The 18,071-nt window shown below is 35.8% G+C and overlaps 1 protein-coding gene across 2 annotated transcripts in view; it reads right to left on the reverse strand.

Annotated features, from left to right (window-relative positions):
* Positions 1-18,071, reverse strand: part of LOC135206263 (uncharacterized) — a gene marked incomplete at its 5' end in the record, with an annotated part of 102,510 nt that overhangs the window by 46,590 nt on the left and 37,849 nt on the right. For both annotated transcript variants that reach the window (XM_064237675.1, XM_064237676.1), the window contains 1 exon segment: positions 1,851-2,462. In XM_064237675.1, coding sequence (XP_064093745.1) covers positions 1,884-2,462 — 579 coding nt within the window.

Here is an 18,071-nt window from a genome sequence, read left to right on the forward strand (position 1 = left end):
CAAGTTGTGCACTGGAAAATGTATATGGACATACTCTCATGACAAAGATTAGTCATGAGCACTCATAAACTGAAGCACCTGCATTGCCATCACCTCCCCCTCCAAATGGGTGTCAAGGTTCTGGTCATACCCAAAAAGAGGGGTGACAGCCATTAGAAGACTTCTTAGCCTTGTTACAAAGGGCTGCCTTTCAGGCCTTCTTTCTGGGCTTCCTATGGTCTGGAGAGGATGAGGGAGGAGGAAGTTGAGGAGGAGAATGAACATTGAGCATGGTTCCTGGACATCCGCCCTCAACCTCCACAATGACCTCAGTAAAGGCAAATTTATATCAATAAAAGGACAGCAACAGGAACTGTCAAAGCAGCTACAGAAGGAGAGTAGGAGCAGCAGAAACATATGGAATTTCACCAACAAAATCTTGTAGGGGAACAAAAGCCAGTGTAATGGGACCTTGAAGACTTTTGGCCAAAAATAATTGTTCAAAGAAGGTGAACAAGGATAACTCCCTGTAATGCTCAGGGAAAGCCTCAAAGACTTCAAAAAGTAATTTTATCTCTTGGGGTCATCTTGACATCATGCTATTTAGGGGAGGTTTACCAAAGCTGGGGGAGGGGTGTTTCAGGTTTCAGCACTATGCTTGGCATGAACAGCTTGATCATCATTCAGTCTGCATATACCTTCTGCAGCCATAAAGATGTGGTTGGAATAGGCACTTTGGGGAAGGGGTGATAGCAGCAGTGTATCTCACTCAGAAAACACTTATTTCTCCTCAAACCATGTCTGTCCCACTTGGCAGGAAACCAAGACACACACATGCACAAGTCACAGACATTGAACTCCTCACTTCAAGACAAACACAAAGAATGAATGTCAATGGTGACCCCAGACATAAAACAGGCACATACTTTATCATAACCAGGACATCTTTATGCATGAGTGGCTCTCCCCACACCCATACAGTAACTTGCCAGATTGAACACCTTGTTACCAAAATTCATTGATCAGACCAGTCGTTTCCAAAAGCATCCACATAACCCTATTATATTCTTTCATTTCAAACAACCCACTCTACTTACAAAAGCAAAATCAAACACAAATTTACTATGGCATATAGAAAATAGATACATACTTGTAAATTTTGATAAAAATGACAAATTTGTGAAAATCAATTTGCATTTATGGTCTAAATGTTAAGAGTCTATCTGGTGAATGAAAAAAAAACAAGCAGCATGCTTGTAAAAAAATAAGTTTAGTCAAGTATATGCTACTATTGGAAATTTTTTAAATAAGTAGAGTATTTTTTAATATACAAAACCCTTAAAATAATATGTACCAAGACAATGTACACAACATTTGTATGTCATATATATGAGAACCAAATGGGCACTCTTTGAAATGTATTGTACAAGTTGTGTCACTGCATGCCAAAAACTTAACACTTTTCTTCTTTTTGAGAGGATTAATATACCTGCAGAATAACAACATGGCCTAAAATGGTCTATTTACATTAACTACAAAGGACTGTCAAGGTAGTCATGATTTGTGCTATGTATTACACTCTACTGAACTGCACTTGTCATCTTTGTTCCTGACAATGCATATTGCATGTAATACACTGTACTGGAGATTGATTGCAGCAGTGATGTTCACAAGAATTTTCTTAGACTTCTAAGTACTAAATGGTTTCTATCAATAACAGATAAAACAATGAAAGCCCTCATCATGCAGTCTACAAAAGGTAGGCAAACTAAACCATATTGTGAAGAGAATGCTTAACAGCTTATCAATTTAAATATCCGGCATCTACAAAACTAAATAGTACATATGACTAATTTTAAGGAAACCTGTACCTTCAAAACTCAGATCTAAATTACGTTCCATCTTCATTTTTCTTCAGACTTCTTTATGATTGCTTTCTCAATTTTAGGGTCTTTTTCTTCTGTTTTCTCCATATCATTTCTGATGCCATCACTCTGGTCAACATTTATCGTTGAGGCCCTGGTATCTTGCGCCTCAAAAGACTGGACATTATGAAGGCCACTGGTGCTATTAGAAAGAGGTGGAGTAGCATTATTGCTGTTTCCACTTGTGGAAGGAGATGCACAGAGTGACAACTGACTTGAATAGGCTGGAGGGGGTGAGGCACTCTCACGTCTGGGATTTGTGTGAGATATGCAACCCCCTGTAGCACCCTCGGGATAAGATTCGGGCACCTGATGTGGTGCCAAAAAATCTTCTAAGCCACCTTCTGTGTTGAGCTGTAATGATCCTGAATGAGTAGCAGCATACTTGGGAAGCATTGACATTGCTTCCTCATAGCTTGGGGGTTTTTCTGTAACCAAGAAATAATCTGGTGGCTTACCCTGCGATGCTGCTGATGTGCCAGGTGTCCGAGATTGGCTCTGAGTCCTACCCATTGGAACAGTGATCACATGTAAATCCCCAGTAGCTTCAGAATTCACCTGAAAGTAGTAAAAAAAAAATAAATATACCATTCATCAAATGGCTCATTTCTGAAATTTGTGAACTATGTAATACAATGCACTAAGAGAAAGGTTCAAAATGAAAATGTTCATGATCAAATTAATTGTTTGGATATGGAGGAGTTATATGAGAGAGAGAGAGAGAGAGAGAGAGAGAGAGAGAGAGAGAGAGAGAGAGAGAGAGAGAGAGAGAGAGAGAGAGAGAGAGAGACTGGTTATTTGGTTGTTGTCTCGTTAGGTTGTTTGTGTTCGTATGGGTTAGTGAGTGAATTGCTTGTTGGTGGGTGGTTGCATTCGCCTGCAGATTCGGTTGCAAGTCAGTCTGTGATGACCAGTCTGTGTTTGGCAATCAATCAAGTATGGCAGTTTTTTGGACAGAAATAAGGCAGAGTCTATTGATGGTCAGTTGTTGTGCGTGTGTCTGTCTGGATGTTGTTGAGCTGAAGAGTGTCTGTTGTACAGTATTTGATTTTGCGTTTTAATGCTTGTGAGTTGTTTGTTGGAAAAAGTGTTGGCAGTGGTTTGTGTATTGATTTGTCAAGTTGTTGTTGATGTTGTTTGTGCAGTGAGTTGTGTTTTTTGAGTTGTTGTATGATTTGTTGTTGTTTTCGAGTGGTTGGTATTTGTTTGTGTAGTGATTGTTGTGTTGTTTTTTGAAGTTCTTGAATGGTTTTGGTGCTTGACTGTCTTTGTGTGTTGAATTCAGCAGTTGTGTCATGAAAACTGTATCCAGTGGATGGCACAACGTCTCACCCTGAGTGTCTCGAGTCCGAGTTGAGTGCATGTGTTTGTGTTTTGTGTGTTCTATGTCTTGTTAAGCCAATTGTCCTGTGTAATAGTAATGTAAAGGGGAAAGTGTGGCTGGGGGAACATTTTTGTCAGCCATGTTGATAAAGTAAATGTGGGGCAATCTTGTTGCTTTAGTTTTTTTATTGTGATTCCGCCACATTATTTTGGTGCCCGAACAGGGACTTCTGGTGTGGCAGCTGCAGGACAATTGGTGTAGCGAGTTGTGTGATTGGTGAAGAAAATGAGTATGCAAGGTTTGACTGAAGTGGAGACGTTGAAGGAAGAGGTTAAGGGTAGTGTGAGAAGCTGAAGAGCGAGTTAGAGGAAATGTGAGGAATGCTAAGGAGTGCGAAAGTGGAAATGAAAGAAGTGAAAGGAACGGAACAGCAGATGGTTGAAAAGATGGATGAAAAGTTGGGATCGATGATGAGTAATGTGCAAGAGATGGTGAAGGAAATAATGAAAGGGTTTTTTTTGGAGATGGGAGCTGTAGGAGGTAGGTCTCTTGGGTCTTGTGACAGGCCAGGAGTGATCAAGAGAGTGAAAGAGCAAGTGGATGAAAGTATATGAGTGAGGAAAGTGATATGGATATGGTAAATGAGGAAAAGAAAGAGAACGTACAGAATAGGGATAGATCAGAGCAGAAGGGTAAGAAGGGAGTTGAGAGTAAAGAAAGGGCTAAAGGGAAGAGGATTAGTAAGGATGGTGGTCAAGATAAGAAGAGAATGAATGAAGATGAGAATAGAGTTGAGAGTAAGGTGCAGGATGAGTGTGATTTAGATAGTTGTAAGTGGGAATTAGTAGGTAGGAAGAGGAGGGGTAAGAAAGGTATGTCTAAAAGTATGGATGTGAGTATGGAAGTAGATTCATTGTACTATTCAGAAGAGGGTAAGAAAGGTCACAATGGAAGTAGCGAAAGTGAGAGTGAGATTGAGCAGGAAGTGCGAAACGCGATGTATATGAGAGGTACTTTAATGTGAGAAGTATGAAGAATATGGTAGTATGGACGTAGGGGACTTTTTTTTTAGAGTATGAGAAGTATTGTGTGACTAACTATAGGGATAACAAGAGAGTTTGGGTAAGAAAGTTAGGTAGCTTTTTGACAGGATTTCTGTTGAATATGTATGTGATAATGATGAGTGTGGGAGACATATTATATGAAAGTGTTAAACCTAAGATTATGGAAGAGGCTCGGAGGGTAAAAAGTAGTGCTAGGTATAGAAGGAGGAATGATTTTGAGGAGGCAAGGCTGAATGCCCTTGAGTCTCTGTCTATGTATGTAGGTTGGAAACATTAGCTAGAAAAAAGTTTAGGACGAAGGGATAAAAGATTGTAAGGAGTTAGTGAGAAAGTTGTTGGCGACTGTAGCAAAGAGCGTATACGAGTTTATAAATTTAAAGCATAAGGAGAAAATGCGATGGACAAATGAAAGGTTGACGTGAAACAACATCTTACAGATAGTGGAAGATTATGAGCTAGATAGGTGTATGAAAGCGAGTAGAAGTGTTAGCATTAGGGTCAAAGTAAATGAGTGTGTGCCTGAATTTAAGTTATAGAGAAGCAGTTTTAGAAGGGCCGAGGTGAATGGCAGAGCAAGCGGTTGATAGGAGCCTTAGGACAAGTAATGTAAGTATGGTGAAACCTACGAGAGATAGGATCAGTTAGCTGTGAGTGGGAGCAGAAGTGTTATAGGTGTGGGAAACCAGGGCATAAGAAGATGGAATGTTGGTGCAAAGGGATGTGTTTGGTTGCTTTGGTTGATACCAGGTGCAGTGTAAATGGAACGGATGTGATAAGTTGCAGAGTGAGTGTGAGGTTAGGAAGTGTAAAGGGGAGGTACAAGGAATAGGGAATTTAAGTATGCCTGTGGTGGGAATGTTGCGTGAGAGGATAGATATCGAAAGGGTAATGATGGATGAAAGTGACTTGCATGTGATTGAGGGAATGAATGATAAATATGATACGTTGTTAGGGTAAAAGTTCTTGAGGAAGTGTGGGGTGGAGGTCTGTCCGAGCATGAATATGACTGAATTGCATATGAGAGGGAATGTAAGTGGAGAGCTGTACTTGGATAGGGACGGAGGGATAAACAGTAAGATATGGAAGGGGATGCCGTTGGTTCAAAAAGAATGTGTAAAGTGCCACGCGAGGTCGGGGAAGTGGTTAGTGCGAAAGTTGCATGGCCAGATAGTCTTGGGATTGCTAACTGTGACAAGTGTGAACATGTAGTTGAAGTTGTCAATGCGAGTAAGTTGGTAAGAGTAAGTGTGCATGTGTATGATGGGATCTTAGACATAGAGCATCCTCAGGTTTTTGTGGCCTCCTTGCCGAGTGCTAAGAAGAAGCAAGTGCGGGGTATACGTGAAGGTGATTGTGTGGGGTTGTTATACACATTGGTAAGTGCAGATGACAAGAGGTACATCAGGGTATGGCAGGTGATGACAGGTTGTGTGGAGGAAGGTGATAGTTGGAGGTATGATGAGTCGAGAAAATGTTAGTGATGATGACAGGGAACGATTGATGCGGATGTTGTGGAATAGGTAGGGTGTGTTGAGCCATGAAAATGAGGATTTTGGGAGTCTAAGCTTTCTGAATTTAAAATAGTTTTGGAAGACGATATCCCCATATATCAGCGTCCCCATCACTTTTCCACGCCTATTAAATGAGAGATTGAGGAGCAGTGTGAAGAACTTGAGAGAGTGGGAGTGATAAAGAGGAGTGAAGGTGCCTGGAATAGCCCCATAGTCCCTGTACGTAAGCCGGATGGAAGTCTGCGGACGTGTGTACATTATAGAAGGGTGAATGAAGTGACTGCTAAGGAGCGATCCCCAATGAATGTGGTGTCTGACTGTGTGTACAAGATGCATGGGATGAGAGTATTTACCAAATTAGACCTGGTAAGGGGCTATTACCAGATGATTCTTGAGGAAGGGAGCAGGCCTGTTACAGCTTTTTCAAGTGGTAGTCACTACCAGTTTAAACGTTTGAATTTGGGTTGGCTAATGCGCCTGCTGCCTTCAAAAGAGCAATGAATGTAGTTTTGGCTGGGTTTGATAGAAGGAAGGTGACTGTGTTTATAGATAATACTATTTTGATTGCGAGTGAATTGCTTGAGAAGGTGCTAGAGTGCTTGGAAGAGGTTGGAGTGAAAGTGAAGGTTGAGAAATGTACATGGTTAGCTGGGGAAGTGGAATTTCTTGGCCATAAAGTAAGAGTGGCGTAAGGAAGAGTGAAAAGAAGTAAGAGTGGCGTAAGGAAGAGTGAAAAGAAGTAAGAGTGGCGTAAGGAAGAGTGAAAAGTTTGTGGAAAAAGTAAGGGAGCTTCCACATCCTGGACAGTGCGTGTGTCAAAGGATATTTTGGGTTTGATTGAGCTTGGGAGGAAGTTTGTTAGAGATTGTTTGGGTATGGGGAAGCCATTGACTGAATGGACAGGGAAGAAAATTTGTACTAAGCTGAGGTGGGATGAGCGAATGGTGGAAGCATTAGAGAGATTGAAAGAGGAGCCTGCTAGAGATGTCACTTTGGCTTTTCCAGATTATAGTGAAGATGCGAGTAAGCTTGAGCTCTCTACTGATACAATGAATGGGGAGGAAACGTTGAGAGTAATTGCATATGTGAGTAAAGCTTTTAATAAAGTTGAGCGGAAGGTTTGGTGTTAAAGTATTGAAAGTGTTTTTGTATGGGGTAAAATTTGTCAAAAGGATGGACCATCAGCCATTAGTGTATATGATCAAGAAGGAAAGTGTAAATGCTAGGTTAGCCAGGACGATTGAAGATTTTAGTAAGTTTGATTTTAGGTTAGAGTATGTGCCAGGGAGTAAAAATGTGATTGCTGATACGATGTCTAGGATGCATGGTAAGGGCAACGGTATCATGAAAAGTGACTGGAATCTGAGTAGTATACCTGAGGGTTTAGTTGTAAAAGAGAGGTTTGAAGGGGATGACAGTGTGTAAGAATGTTTGTTTTCAGCATTGAAAGACTTGAAGGTACTACCCGGTAGTACGAATGAGTTGCAAGTGAAGTTGATGAGGGATGTGCAGAAGGGAGTGGTGTATATGGAGGAACAAGGTGGGGAAGAGGAAATGTTGCAAAAATTGTTGTTAGCAATAGCTGAGTTGTTTGGAATTAAATTTTTTTTTGTATTTTGGATGGGACAGACCAGTTGAGTATCGAGGGAGGGTGAGTACAAGTAAGGAGGGTGAGTACAAGTAGTGAGGATGGGGAACATGGTTGTAATTGGTTGGTTAGAGAAGGGGATTGTGGAAGGGATTTGAATTAGAAGTACGGAAGTGGGGAGATTATTATTATTATTAATAGGGCTTAGCTTTTCCAGACTTCTGAGCCTTAAGTAGACTCTTACAGGCTGATTCTCAGGGATTAGTCCCAAGAAAAAAAAATTAGACTTCATTTAAGAAACCAGTTTTATTTTAAAAATTTATGATTTTAATGGAAAAATCTTTGCTTTCTACAAGAATATTTTTCATTTTTGAATTCCGTAGATAAATTGATATTTGTTGGGTCCAATTTGGGCATTCAACAAGTAAATGTTGCACTGTCATGGGTGCTTGACATCTATTACACTTCATTGGGTCAGCATGTGAGGTCGACATTAAGTGACCATGCGAGAATCTTGTGTGTCCTATACGTAGCCTTGTTAGGACTACCTCCCTTGATCTTTCTTTTTGTGAAGATGTCCTCCATGCATACACTTCAGTTTTTATACTTTTAAACTTATTTGTGGTTGGCACCAAGGACCATTCTCTTTTCCAATCTTGGTATATCAATGGTTTGACAGATGTTATCCAGTCTGACAATGGGGAATGTGTAATTGTTGGAGGGATAGTGCAGGCTAATTTGGCAGCAGAGTCTGCATTTTCATTTCCTTTCATTCCCATGTGCGCTGGAATCCAACATATTTCCATTGATAATCCTGATTGGAGGAGTTGAAGAATTTTTATTTGTATTTCTTGTACTATTTGGTTTACTGGTTTATACTGACTTATAGCATCTATAGCACTATGCGAGTCACTGAAAATAATAGACACACTTGCTTTTTTCTCAGAGCCATTTGTATGGCCGTGAGTTCAGCAGTAAATACTGATGATATTAAAGTTAGGCTTCTTTTGATTAATATATTTTTTGAATATGCAGATGCTCCTACTCCAATATTATTTTTGGAGCCATCTGTATATACCATGAATTTGTCTCCTGCTCCAAAGCATGTTGGCGGTACATTTCTGTATTAGTCATTTGTCTTTTAGGTAGGTAAGACAGGGAGGAACATATTTTTATTTGTTTTAACATCCATGGTGGTGACAATTCTATTAGTGGGTGAAAAATTGGATTTATATTATGTAAGTTCATCAGGTATTTAGCTCTTTTTGGGAAAGGGCTAGTACTATGAACTTCTGTTTCTGGATTATAATTTTGAAATCAGTCAGCTGCAGGAGATGATCCAGCTTGTAATGAAAGACCTCTTCGTATTGTTATTAAATTACGGTGATGTTTCAAGGGCAACACACCTGCCTCTACCAGAAGCAAACTTGTTGGGGACGATCGGAATGCTCCTGTGCACAATCGCATGCCTTCATGGTGCAATGTATCGAGAGTTTTTAATGCAGATTCTGAGGCAGATGAATATATTGGACAGCAGTAATCTATTATGGATAAGACTGTTGCCCTATATATTAATAAAATAACTTTTGCAATAGGGCAAGGGCTTTGATGCCCTTGACTTTAATGTATTTGATGTGCTCTTTCCAATTTAAATGTTTATCAAATATCACTCCTAGATATTTGATTTTTGTACAAAACTGTATTTCAGTGCTATAAAGGTGAGTTTGATTGTTTGGTTTTTCAGCCATCTTTTGTCTTTGTAGAATAGTATTGCTTTTGTTTTATCATTTGAAAATTTAAATCTAACAGAATTTGTCCAACTACGTACATATATTTGAAATGGCAGTATTGAGAACTCTTTGAGCATGTCTCAAATTGCTACTCATATAGTAAATAGCAAAGTCTCCAACATATAAATTGTTTTTTACACCACTTGGTAAATTTATAGACTGTTTTTTACACCACTTGGTAAATTTATAGTAATGTCATTAATTGCTAAAGCAAACAATGTACAGCTCAGGACGCTACCTTGAGGGATTCCTTCTTCCAATTTATAGGTTACAGTTTGTTAAGAAGTTCTTAAATATTGGTAAGTTGCCTCTTAATCCCTTGGAGTGAAGTTTTTGCATGATGTTATGTTTCCATGCTGTGTCATACGCTTTTCTTATATATAAAAAAATATAGCTACTGTTAATTTTTTTGTTCAAAGCCTTTTTTGATATGATCCTCTAAATGTGTTATGGGATCTAGGGTTGATCTGCCAGCAATTGGCCTTGATTGTGTTGGTGTTAACCTTTAAGTGCCGAGCCGGTATTTCCGAAAGTGTCTCCTGTATGCCGGCGGCATTTGCGAGTGAGCGCCGAAGCTGAAAAAAAGGTTTTTTTTTAAATCACAGCACCCTTAATTTTCAAGATTAAGAGTTGATTTTTGGCTCCTTTATTTGTCATTGCCTGAAGTTTAGTATGCAACCATCAGATAATTGTATACAAATCACACTGTGAGCAAAACGGTTAAAGCTAATGGGTTAATTATTTTTTTGTTGTATTGTACACTAAATTGCGATGATTTTGGTATATGACAAATTGTAAAACGATCAAAGCAACACAGAGAAAATATTATCACAATAAGATGCATGACATCGTAATGCGCAGACGTAAAAAAAAAAGTTTTTCAAAAATTCACCATAAAACGAAATATTGTGCTAGACTTCCCGTTTGTTGCAAAATGAAGGTAATTGATTGAATATTACTAGATTGTAAGTGTTGTAGCTTACAATTACAGTTTTCGACCATTTTTTCTATTTATTGTTATTTATATGAAAATATTTTAAAACTGATAAAAGCTACAACCATGCATTGTTTTTTGTTGTATTATACATGAAATTGCGCACATTTTCATATATAAAGCTTTATGTAATGGCTAATATAAAATGGTGCAAACATTACGATAATCGGACGAAAAAATTTAATATTTTTTAGGAAGTTACCGCGCGGACGTAAGGAAAATGTTTTTTTCATAAATTCACCATAAATCAAAATATTGTGCTAGAGACTTCCAATTTGTTGCAAAATAAAGGTAAATGAATGAATAATACTAGGATGTAATAGTTTTAGCTTACAATTGCATTTTTTTTACCATTTTGGTCGAGTTAAAGTTGAGCAAAGGTTGAAATTTTGGCACTTATCGTTATTTATATGAAAATATTTCAAAACTGATATAAGCCACAACCATGGGTTGTTCTTAGTTGTATTCTACATGAAATTGTGCACATTTTCATATATAAAACTTAATGTAACGGCTAATTTAAAATGGTGCAAACATTACGAAAATCGAACAAAAAAATTACTGATTTTTTAATTTTTTTCGGAAGAGTTGCCGCGCGGACGTAAGGAAATTTTTTTTTTTTTTCATAAATTCACCATAAATCAAAATATTGTGCAAGAGACTTCCAATTTATTGCAAACTAAAGGTAAATGATTGAATATTACTAGAATGTAACAGTTTTAGCTTACAATTACATTTTTTTACCATTTCGGTCGAGTCAAAGTTGACTGAAGGTTGATATTTTGGCACTTATCGTTATTTATATGAAACAATTTCAAAACTGATAAAAGCTACAACCATGGGTTGTTTTTTTGTTGTATTCTACATGAAATTGCGCACATTTCCATATAAAAAACTTTATGGAGTGGCTAATATAAAATTGTGCAAATATTACAACAGTCGGACGAACAAATTTAGGATTTTTTCGGAAGTGTTACCGCACGGACGTAAGGAAAAAGTTTTTTTTTCATAAATTCACCATAAATTGAAATATTGTGCCAGAGACTTCCAATTTGTTGTAAAATGAAGGTAAATGATTGAATATTACTAGATTATAAGAGTTTTAGCTTACAATTATTGCGTTTTTTTACCATTTCGGTAGTCAAAATTGACCGAAGGTTGAAATTTTGGCACTTATCGTTATTTATATGAAAATATTTCAAAACTGATAAAAGCTACAACCATGAGTTGTTTTTCGTTGTATTCCACATGAAATTGCGCACATTTTCATATATAAAACTCTATGTAACGGCTTATATAAAATGGTTCACAAATTATGTCAAAGTGACGAAATAATTCCTAAGATGTGTTGCTGATGCTTTTTAGTGCAAGAAAGAAAGAAATTCGCACTTGCGCGCCTGGGTAACGATTGTAAACAAAACAACAGCTTGATCCGTGAGCTCCCAGGCACGTGATTCAAAAATTTTCGCCAAGCCCTTAAACGCCTAAGGGGTATAATAAAAATCGTCTCCCGTATGCCAAGGGGGTCTCGGAGTGAGCACCGAAGCAGAAAAAATATTTTTTCAAAAAATCACAGTGTGCTTAGTTTTCAAGATTAAGAGTTCATTTTTGGCTCCTTTTTTTTTTGTCATTGCCTGAAGTTTAGTACGCAACCATCAGAAATGAAAAAAAATATCATTATCATATATAAATAATGCGATATATGATAGTGCGAAAACAAAATTTCATATATAATTGTATTCAAATCGCGCTGTGAGCAAAGCTGTTGAAGCTAACGAGTTAATTTCTTTTTCGTTGTATTGTACACTAAATTGCAATCATTTTGGTATCTAACACATTGTAAAACGATCAAAGCAACACAGAGAAAATATTATCACAAAATGATGCATGAATTCGTAACAAGCGGACGTAAAAAAATGTTTTTTTTTTTTTCAAAAATTCAACATAAATCTAAATATTGTTCTAGAGACTTCCAATTTGTTTCAAAATGAAGATAAATGATGGAATATTACTATACTGTAAGAGTTTTAGCTTACAATTGCAGTTTTCGACCATTTCGGATGAGTTAAAGTTGACCAAATGTTGAATGTTTTTTATATGCAAATATTTCAAAAATGAGAAAAGTTACAACCTTCAATTATTTTTAGTTGTATTCTACAGGAAAGTGCGCACATTTTCATATATAAAACTCTATGAAACGCCTTATATGAAACTCGAGCAAATATTACGAGAATGCGACGTACGCATTTCGGAGATTTGGGGCGGAGAATCTGCGCGCAGAGGGAAGGAAAGCTTTTTTTTTTTTTTTTTTAATTCACCATAAATCTAAATATTGTGCTAGAGACTTTAAATTTCTTTCAAAATGAGGATAAATGACTGAATATTACTAGACTGTAAGATTTTTAGCTTACAATTGCGTTTTTTGACCATTTCGGTAGAGTCAAAGTTGACCGAAGATGGTTTTTTTTCTATTTATCATGATTTATATGCAAATATTTCGAAAATGAGAAAAGCTACAACCTTCAATCATTTTTAGTTGTATTCTACATGAAATTACACACATTTTCATATGTAAAACTTTATGTAATGGCTAATTTAAAATGGTGTAAACATTACGACAATCGCATGCATGATTTTTTCAGAAGAGTTACCACGCGGACGTAAGGAAAATGTTTTTTTTTTTCATAAATTCACCATTAATCAAAATTTGTTATAAAATGAAGGTAAATGATTGAATATTACTAAAATATAAGAGTTTTAGCTTACAATTGCATTTTTCTACCATTTCGGTAGAGTCAAAGTTGACCGAAGGTTTAAATTTTGGCACTTATTGTCATTTATATGAAAATATTTCAAAACTGATAAAAGCTACAACCATGGGTTGTTTTTAGTTGTATTGTGCATGAAACTGCACACATTTCCATATATAAAACTTTATGAAACGGCTAATTTAAAATGGTGCAAACATTACGACAATGATTTTTTTGGAAGAGTTACCGCGTGGATGTAAGGAAAAAGTTTTTTTCATAAATCCACCATAAATCGAAATATTGTGTTAGACTTCCAATTAGTTGCAAAATAAAGGTAAATGATTGAATATTACTAAAATATAAGAGTTTTAGCTTACAATTGCGTTTTTTGACCATTTCGGTAGAGTCAAATTGACCAAAGGTTGAAATTTTGGCACTTATCATTATTTATATGAAAATATTTCAAAACTGATAAAAGCTACAATCATGAGTATTTTTTAGTTGTATTCTAAATGAAATTGCGCACATTTTCATATGTAATACTGCATGTAACGGCTAATATAAAATGGTGCAAAAATTATGTCAGTGATGAAATAATTTCCGAGATGTGTCACTGATACTTTTTAGTGCGATAAGAAAGAAATTCGCGCTTGCGCGCCTGCATAACTATTGTAAACAAAACACCTTGATCCGTGAACTCCCAGCATCCCCCAAGGCGTGTGATTCAAAAGTTTTCGGCTGGTAGGCCTATAAGTATTTTTCCGCGAATTTTTACAAAACTTTTCTCTGTCGACGTAAAATATGTCCAATCTGCACCCAAAAGACAATTTATCTCGACGTAAAATACGTCCAATAGGCGTTTAAGGGCCTATAACTATTTTTCCGCGAATTTAAAAAAAACTTTTTTTTTTCGTCGACGTACCATACGTCGGTTCAGCACCCGACAGACAATTTTCGTTGACATTTAATACATCCAATCAGCGTTAAAGGGTTAAAATGGATTCTTTGGGTATTACATACGTTAACTGTGCATTAACCATTTTTTCTAAGATTTTGCATAGGCAGCTTGTTAGGGATATTGGTCTATAATTGGATGGATTACTTGTATGCTTTCCTGGTTTATTTATTGGAATTATTATGGCATGTTTCCATTTATCAGGAAAGAGACGATTTAGCCAGATACTATTATAAAATTTTAATAAATATGATTTAGCTATAGGAGCTAATTTTTCTATCATTTCAAATATCCTAGTGCGGAGGGGTGACATGAGTTGATGGCATATCTAGTTCATCCATGTTGAAAATATAATTATATTCCAGGTCTTCAAATGTAAATGTTTAAAAATTGAGTATAATATTTTGTTTTTGTAATCTGATATTTTGAAAATGTATATTTAGGCTGGAGTAAGCACTGATGTTTTCAAAATGGTTTCCAATTATATTTGATATTTCATAAGTATCATGGTATATTTTTCCATTTAAATGTATTGCACTTCTTGGAGGTCTTATATGTTTTCCATTGATTTTCCTTATTTCTTGCCAGATATCCCTTGTGGATGTGTTTGAAGAAATGTTCGAGACATATTCTTTCCATGATGCAATTTTTTCAGCTAGTATTACTGTTTTTCTAAATTTGGCTGTATATTTGTTAAATAGTGGCTTAATGTTGTATTTGCTATAACTATTTTATTTAATATGTTTATATTATAGGGCATTTTGTAGAGTGATTTAAGGCGAGTTTTGAGTCGGTTAAAATTGTGACCCAATACATATATGTTTTATTTTACTTAACCCTCTTACGCCGACTGGACGTATTTTACGTCTAACATTTTTTGTCTCCCGTGTGCCGACTGGACGTATTTTACGTCGACTTACAAAAGTTTTTTAAAATTCGCGGAAAAATACTTATAGGCCTACCAGCCTAAAACTTTTGAATCACGCGCCTTGGGGGATGCTGGGAGTTCACGGATCAAGGTGTTGTTTTGTTTACAATCGTTACGCAGGCGCGCAAGCGCGAATTTCTTTCTTGCCGCACTAAAAAGTATCTGTGACACATCTCGGAAATTATTTCGTCACTTTGACATAATTTTTGTACCATTGTAAATTAGCCGTTACATGAAGTATTATATGTATATGAAAATGTGTGCATTTTTATGTAAAATACAACAATAAAATACTCGTGATTGTAGCTTTTATCAGTTTTGAGATATTTCCATATAAATAATGATAATTGCCAAAATTTCAACCTTCGGTCAACTTTGACTCTACCGAAATGGTCGAAAAACGCAATTGTAAGCTAAAACTCTTATATTTTAGTAATATTCAATCATTTACCTTAATTTTGCAACTAATTGGAAGTCTCTAGCACAATATTTTGATTTATGGTGAATTTATGAAAAAACTTTTTCCTTACGTTCGCGCGGTAACTCTTCCGAAAAAAATCATACATGCGATTGTGGTAATGTTTGCACCATTTTAAAATTAACTGTTATATAAAGTTTTATATATGGAAATGTGCGCAATTTCATGCACAATACAACTAAAAACAACCCATGGTTGTAGCTTTTATCAGTTTTGAGATATTTTCATATAAATAACGATAATTGCCAAAATTTCAACCTTCGGTCAACTTGACTCTACCAAAATGGTAGAAAAACGCAATTGTAAGCTAAAACGCTTGTATTCTAGTAATATTCAAGCATTTACCTTCATTTTGCAATAAATTGGAAGTCTCTAGCACAATATTTTGATTTATGGTGAATTTATGAAAAAAATAACATTTTCTTTACGTCCGCGCGGTAACTCTTCCAAAAAAATCATACGTGCGATTGTGGTAATGTTTGCACCATTTTAAATTAGCCGTTACATAAAGTTTTATATATGAAAATGTGCGCAATTTCATGTAGAATACAACAAAAAATAATTGAAGGTTGTAGCTTTTCTCATTTTTGAAATATTTGTATATAAATCACGATAAATAGAAAAAAAAAACCATGTTCGGTCAACTTTGACTCTACCGAAATGGTCGAAAAACGCAATTGTAAGCTAAAACTCTTACAGTCTAGTAATATTCAGTCATTTATCTTCATTTTGAAACAAATTCGAAGTCTCTAGCAAAATATTTAGATTTATGGTGAATTTAAAAAAAAATCTTTCCTTCCCTCCGCGCGCGGATTCTCCGCCACAAATCTCCGAAATGCGTACTTCCCATTCTCGGAATATTTGCTCCGTTTCATATTAGGCATTTCATAGTTTTATATATGAAAATGTGCGCAATTTCATGTAGAATAAAACGAAAAATATTTGAAGGTTGTAGCTTTTCTTATTTCCAAAATAATTGCATATAAAAAATATATATATAAAAAAATTCGACATTCGGTCAACTTTAACTCGTCAGATACGGTCGAAAACTGTAATTGTAAGCTAATACTCTTACAGTATAGTAATATTCAATCATTTGTCTTCATTTTGAAAGAAATTGGAAGTCTCTAGGATAATATTTAGATTTATGGTGAATTTTTGAAAAAAACATTTTTTTACGTCCGTGCGTTACGAATTCATGCATTATTTTGTGATATAATTTTCTCTGTGTTGCTTTTATCGTTTTACAATGTGTTATATACCAAAATGATTGCAATTTAGTGTACATTACAACTAAAAAAAGTAACTTGTTACCTTTAACCGTTTTGCGCACAGCGCGATTTGAATACAATTATATATGAAATTTCGTTTTTGCGCTATCATATATCGCATTATTTATATATGATAATGATAATTTTTTTCATTTCTGATGGTTGCATACTAAACTTCAGGTAATGACAAAAAAAGGAGCCAAAAATGAACTCTTAATCTTGAAAACTAAGCGCGCTGTGATTTTTTGAAAAAAAAAATTTTTCCGCTTCCGCGCTCACTCCGAAACCCCTCCGGCATACGGGAGACAAATTTTTATTTACCGCTCCGGCGTAAGAGGGTTAATTGGGATTGAGGGTACGTGTGTGTATTTCCACTTTTGATGAGGTTAGTACAATATCTTTTTTAAAATGTTCTCTTGGTCTAGTTGGAGTTTCTTTGGATTTATTGTAATTTTCAATATTCACCTTTTTCCCCTTAGGCGGGGTTCATTCCAGTATTCTTTTCTTTTTGTCAGTTCGATTGTTGTTATTATTTGACTCCTCTTCCATTGGAAGTTCTTTTCCATGGATATCTGAATCTTCTATGTTAGTAGTGGTACTGGTGGATATATCAACATGCTTGTTTTGCGGTTCAGCATTATTGATATGAAAATAAATTTGTACCCTTATATTATCTTGTTGTTTGTTATTAATGTGATCGATATTTAGATTTTTAGTTACATTTGCGAAAGAGTGGCTTTTAGATGGATTACTAACTCTTACTTTTAGCTTGAGTCTAGCTTCTTTGACTGACATTCCTGTTCTATTCATCAACAACTGGAGCTCTGTGTTGTATTGATAAAAGGAGCATTCCTTAGATTTTGCATGATGGGATTGTCTACAGTTAATACATTTTGGAGATTTACATTTCCAATGCGCATACTGCTTTATTATGGCATTTTTTGTATGTGTGCCCATACTTTGAACATTGAGTGCACTGAAGTGGTTTTGGTATAAATGGACGCACTTCTCTATTTTGTCCAAGAATTTTGATTTTGAGTGGGAGATCTTGGCCTGTAAATGTTATTTTTGCAATATTAATTTGTTTATTTTTATCTTTCCTACTTGGAATTGAGTAGACTTCTAAATCATGTATATTATTGTATCTTAACTTAAGGGAGTCAAGAATCAATTGTTTTAAGGGTAGTTCTTCAATGTTGGGTAAAATAACTGTGCCCTGTATATAATTTAATGTTTCATGACTTATTATTGTTACTTTTGTGCCATTTATTTATTTTATATTTAAAAAGGTGGTGGACTGTTTTTTTTGTGGGGTTACCTGAAGTAACCATTCATTTTCTTTAATATATCAGCATTCCATTTCTTATGTTGGACATAGTTCAATAATCTGTTTTCTAGTATTGCTGTTGATATTTTATTTTCAGCTTTAAGTACTAGAAATCTCGACCAGTTATCTGGTCCAAAAAGATGATCAAAATACACCCGTGTTGGCTTAAGACGATAATTTCTATATC

The sequence above is a fragment of the Macrobrachium nipponense genome, chromosome 29, assembly GCF_015104395.2.
Source record: "Macrobrachium nipponense isolate FS-2020 chromosome 29, ASM1510439v2, whole genome shotgun sequence".
NCBI lineage: Eukaryota > Metazoa > Arthropoda > Malacostraca > Decapoda > Palaemonidae > Macrobrachium > Macrobrachium nipponense.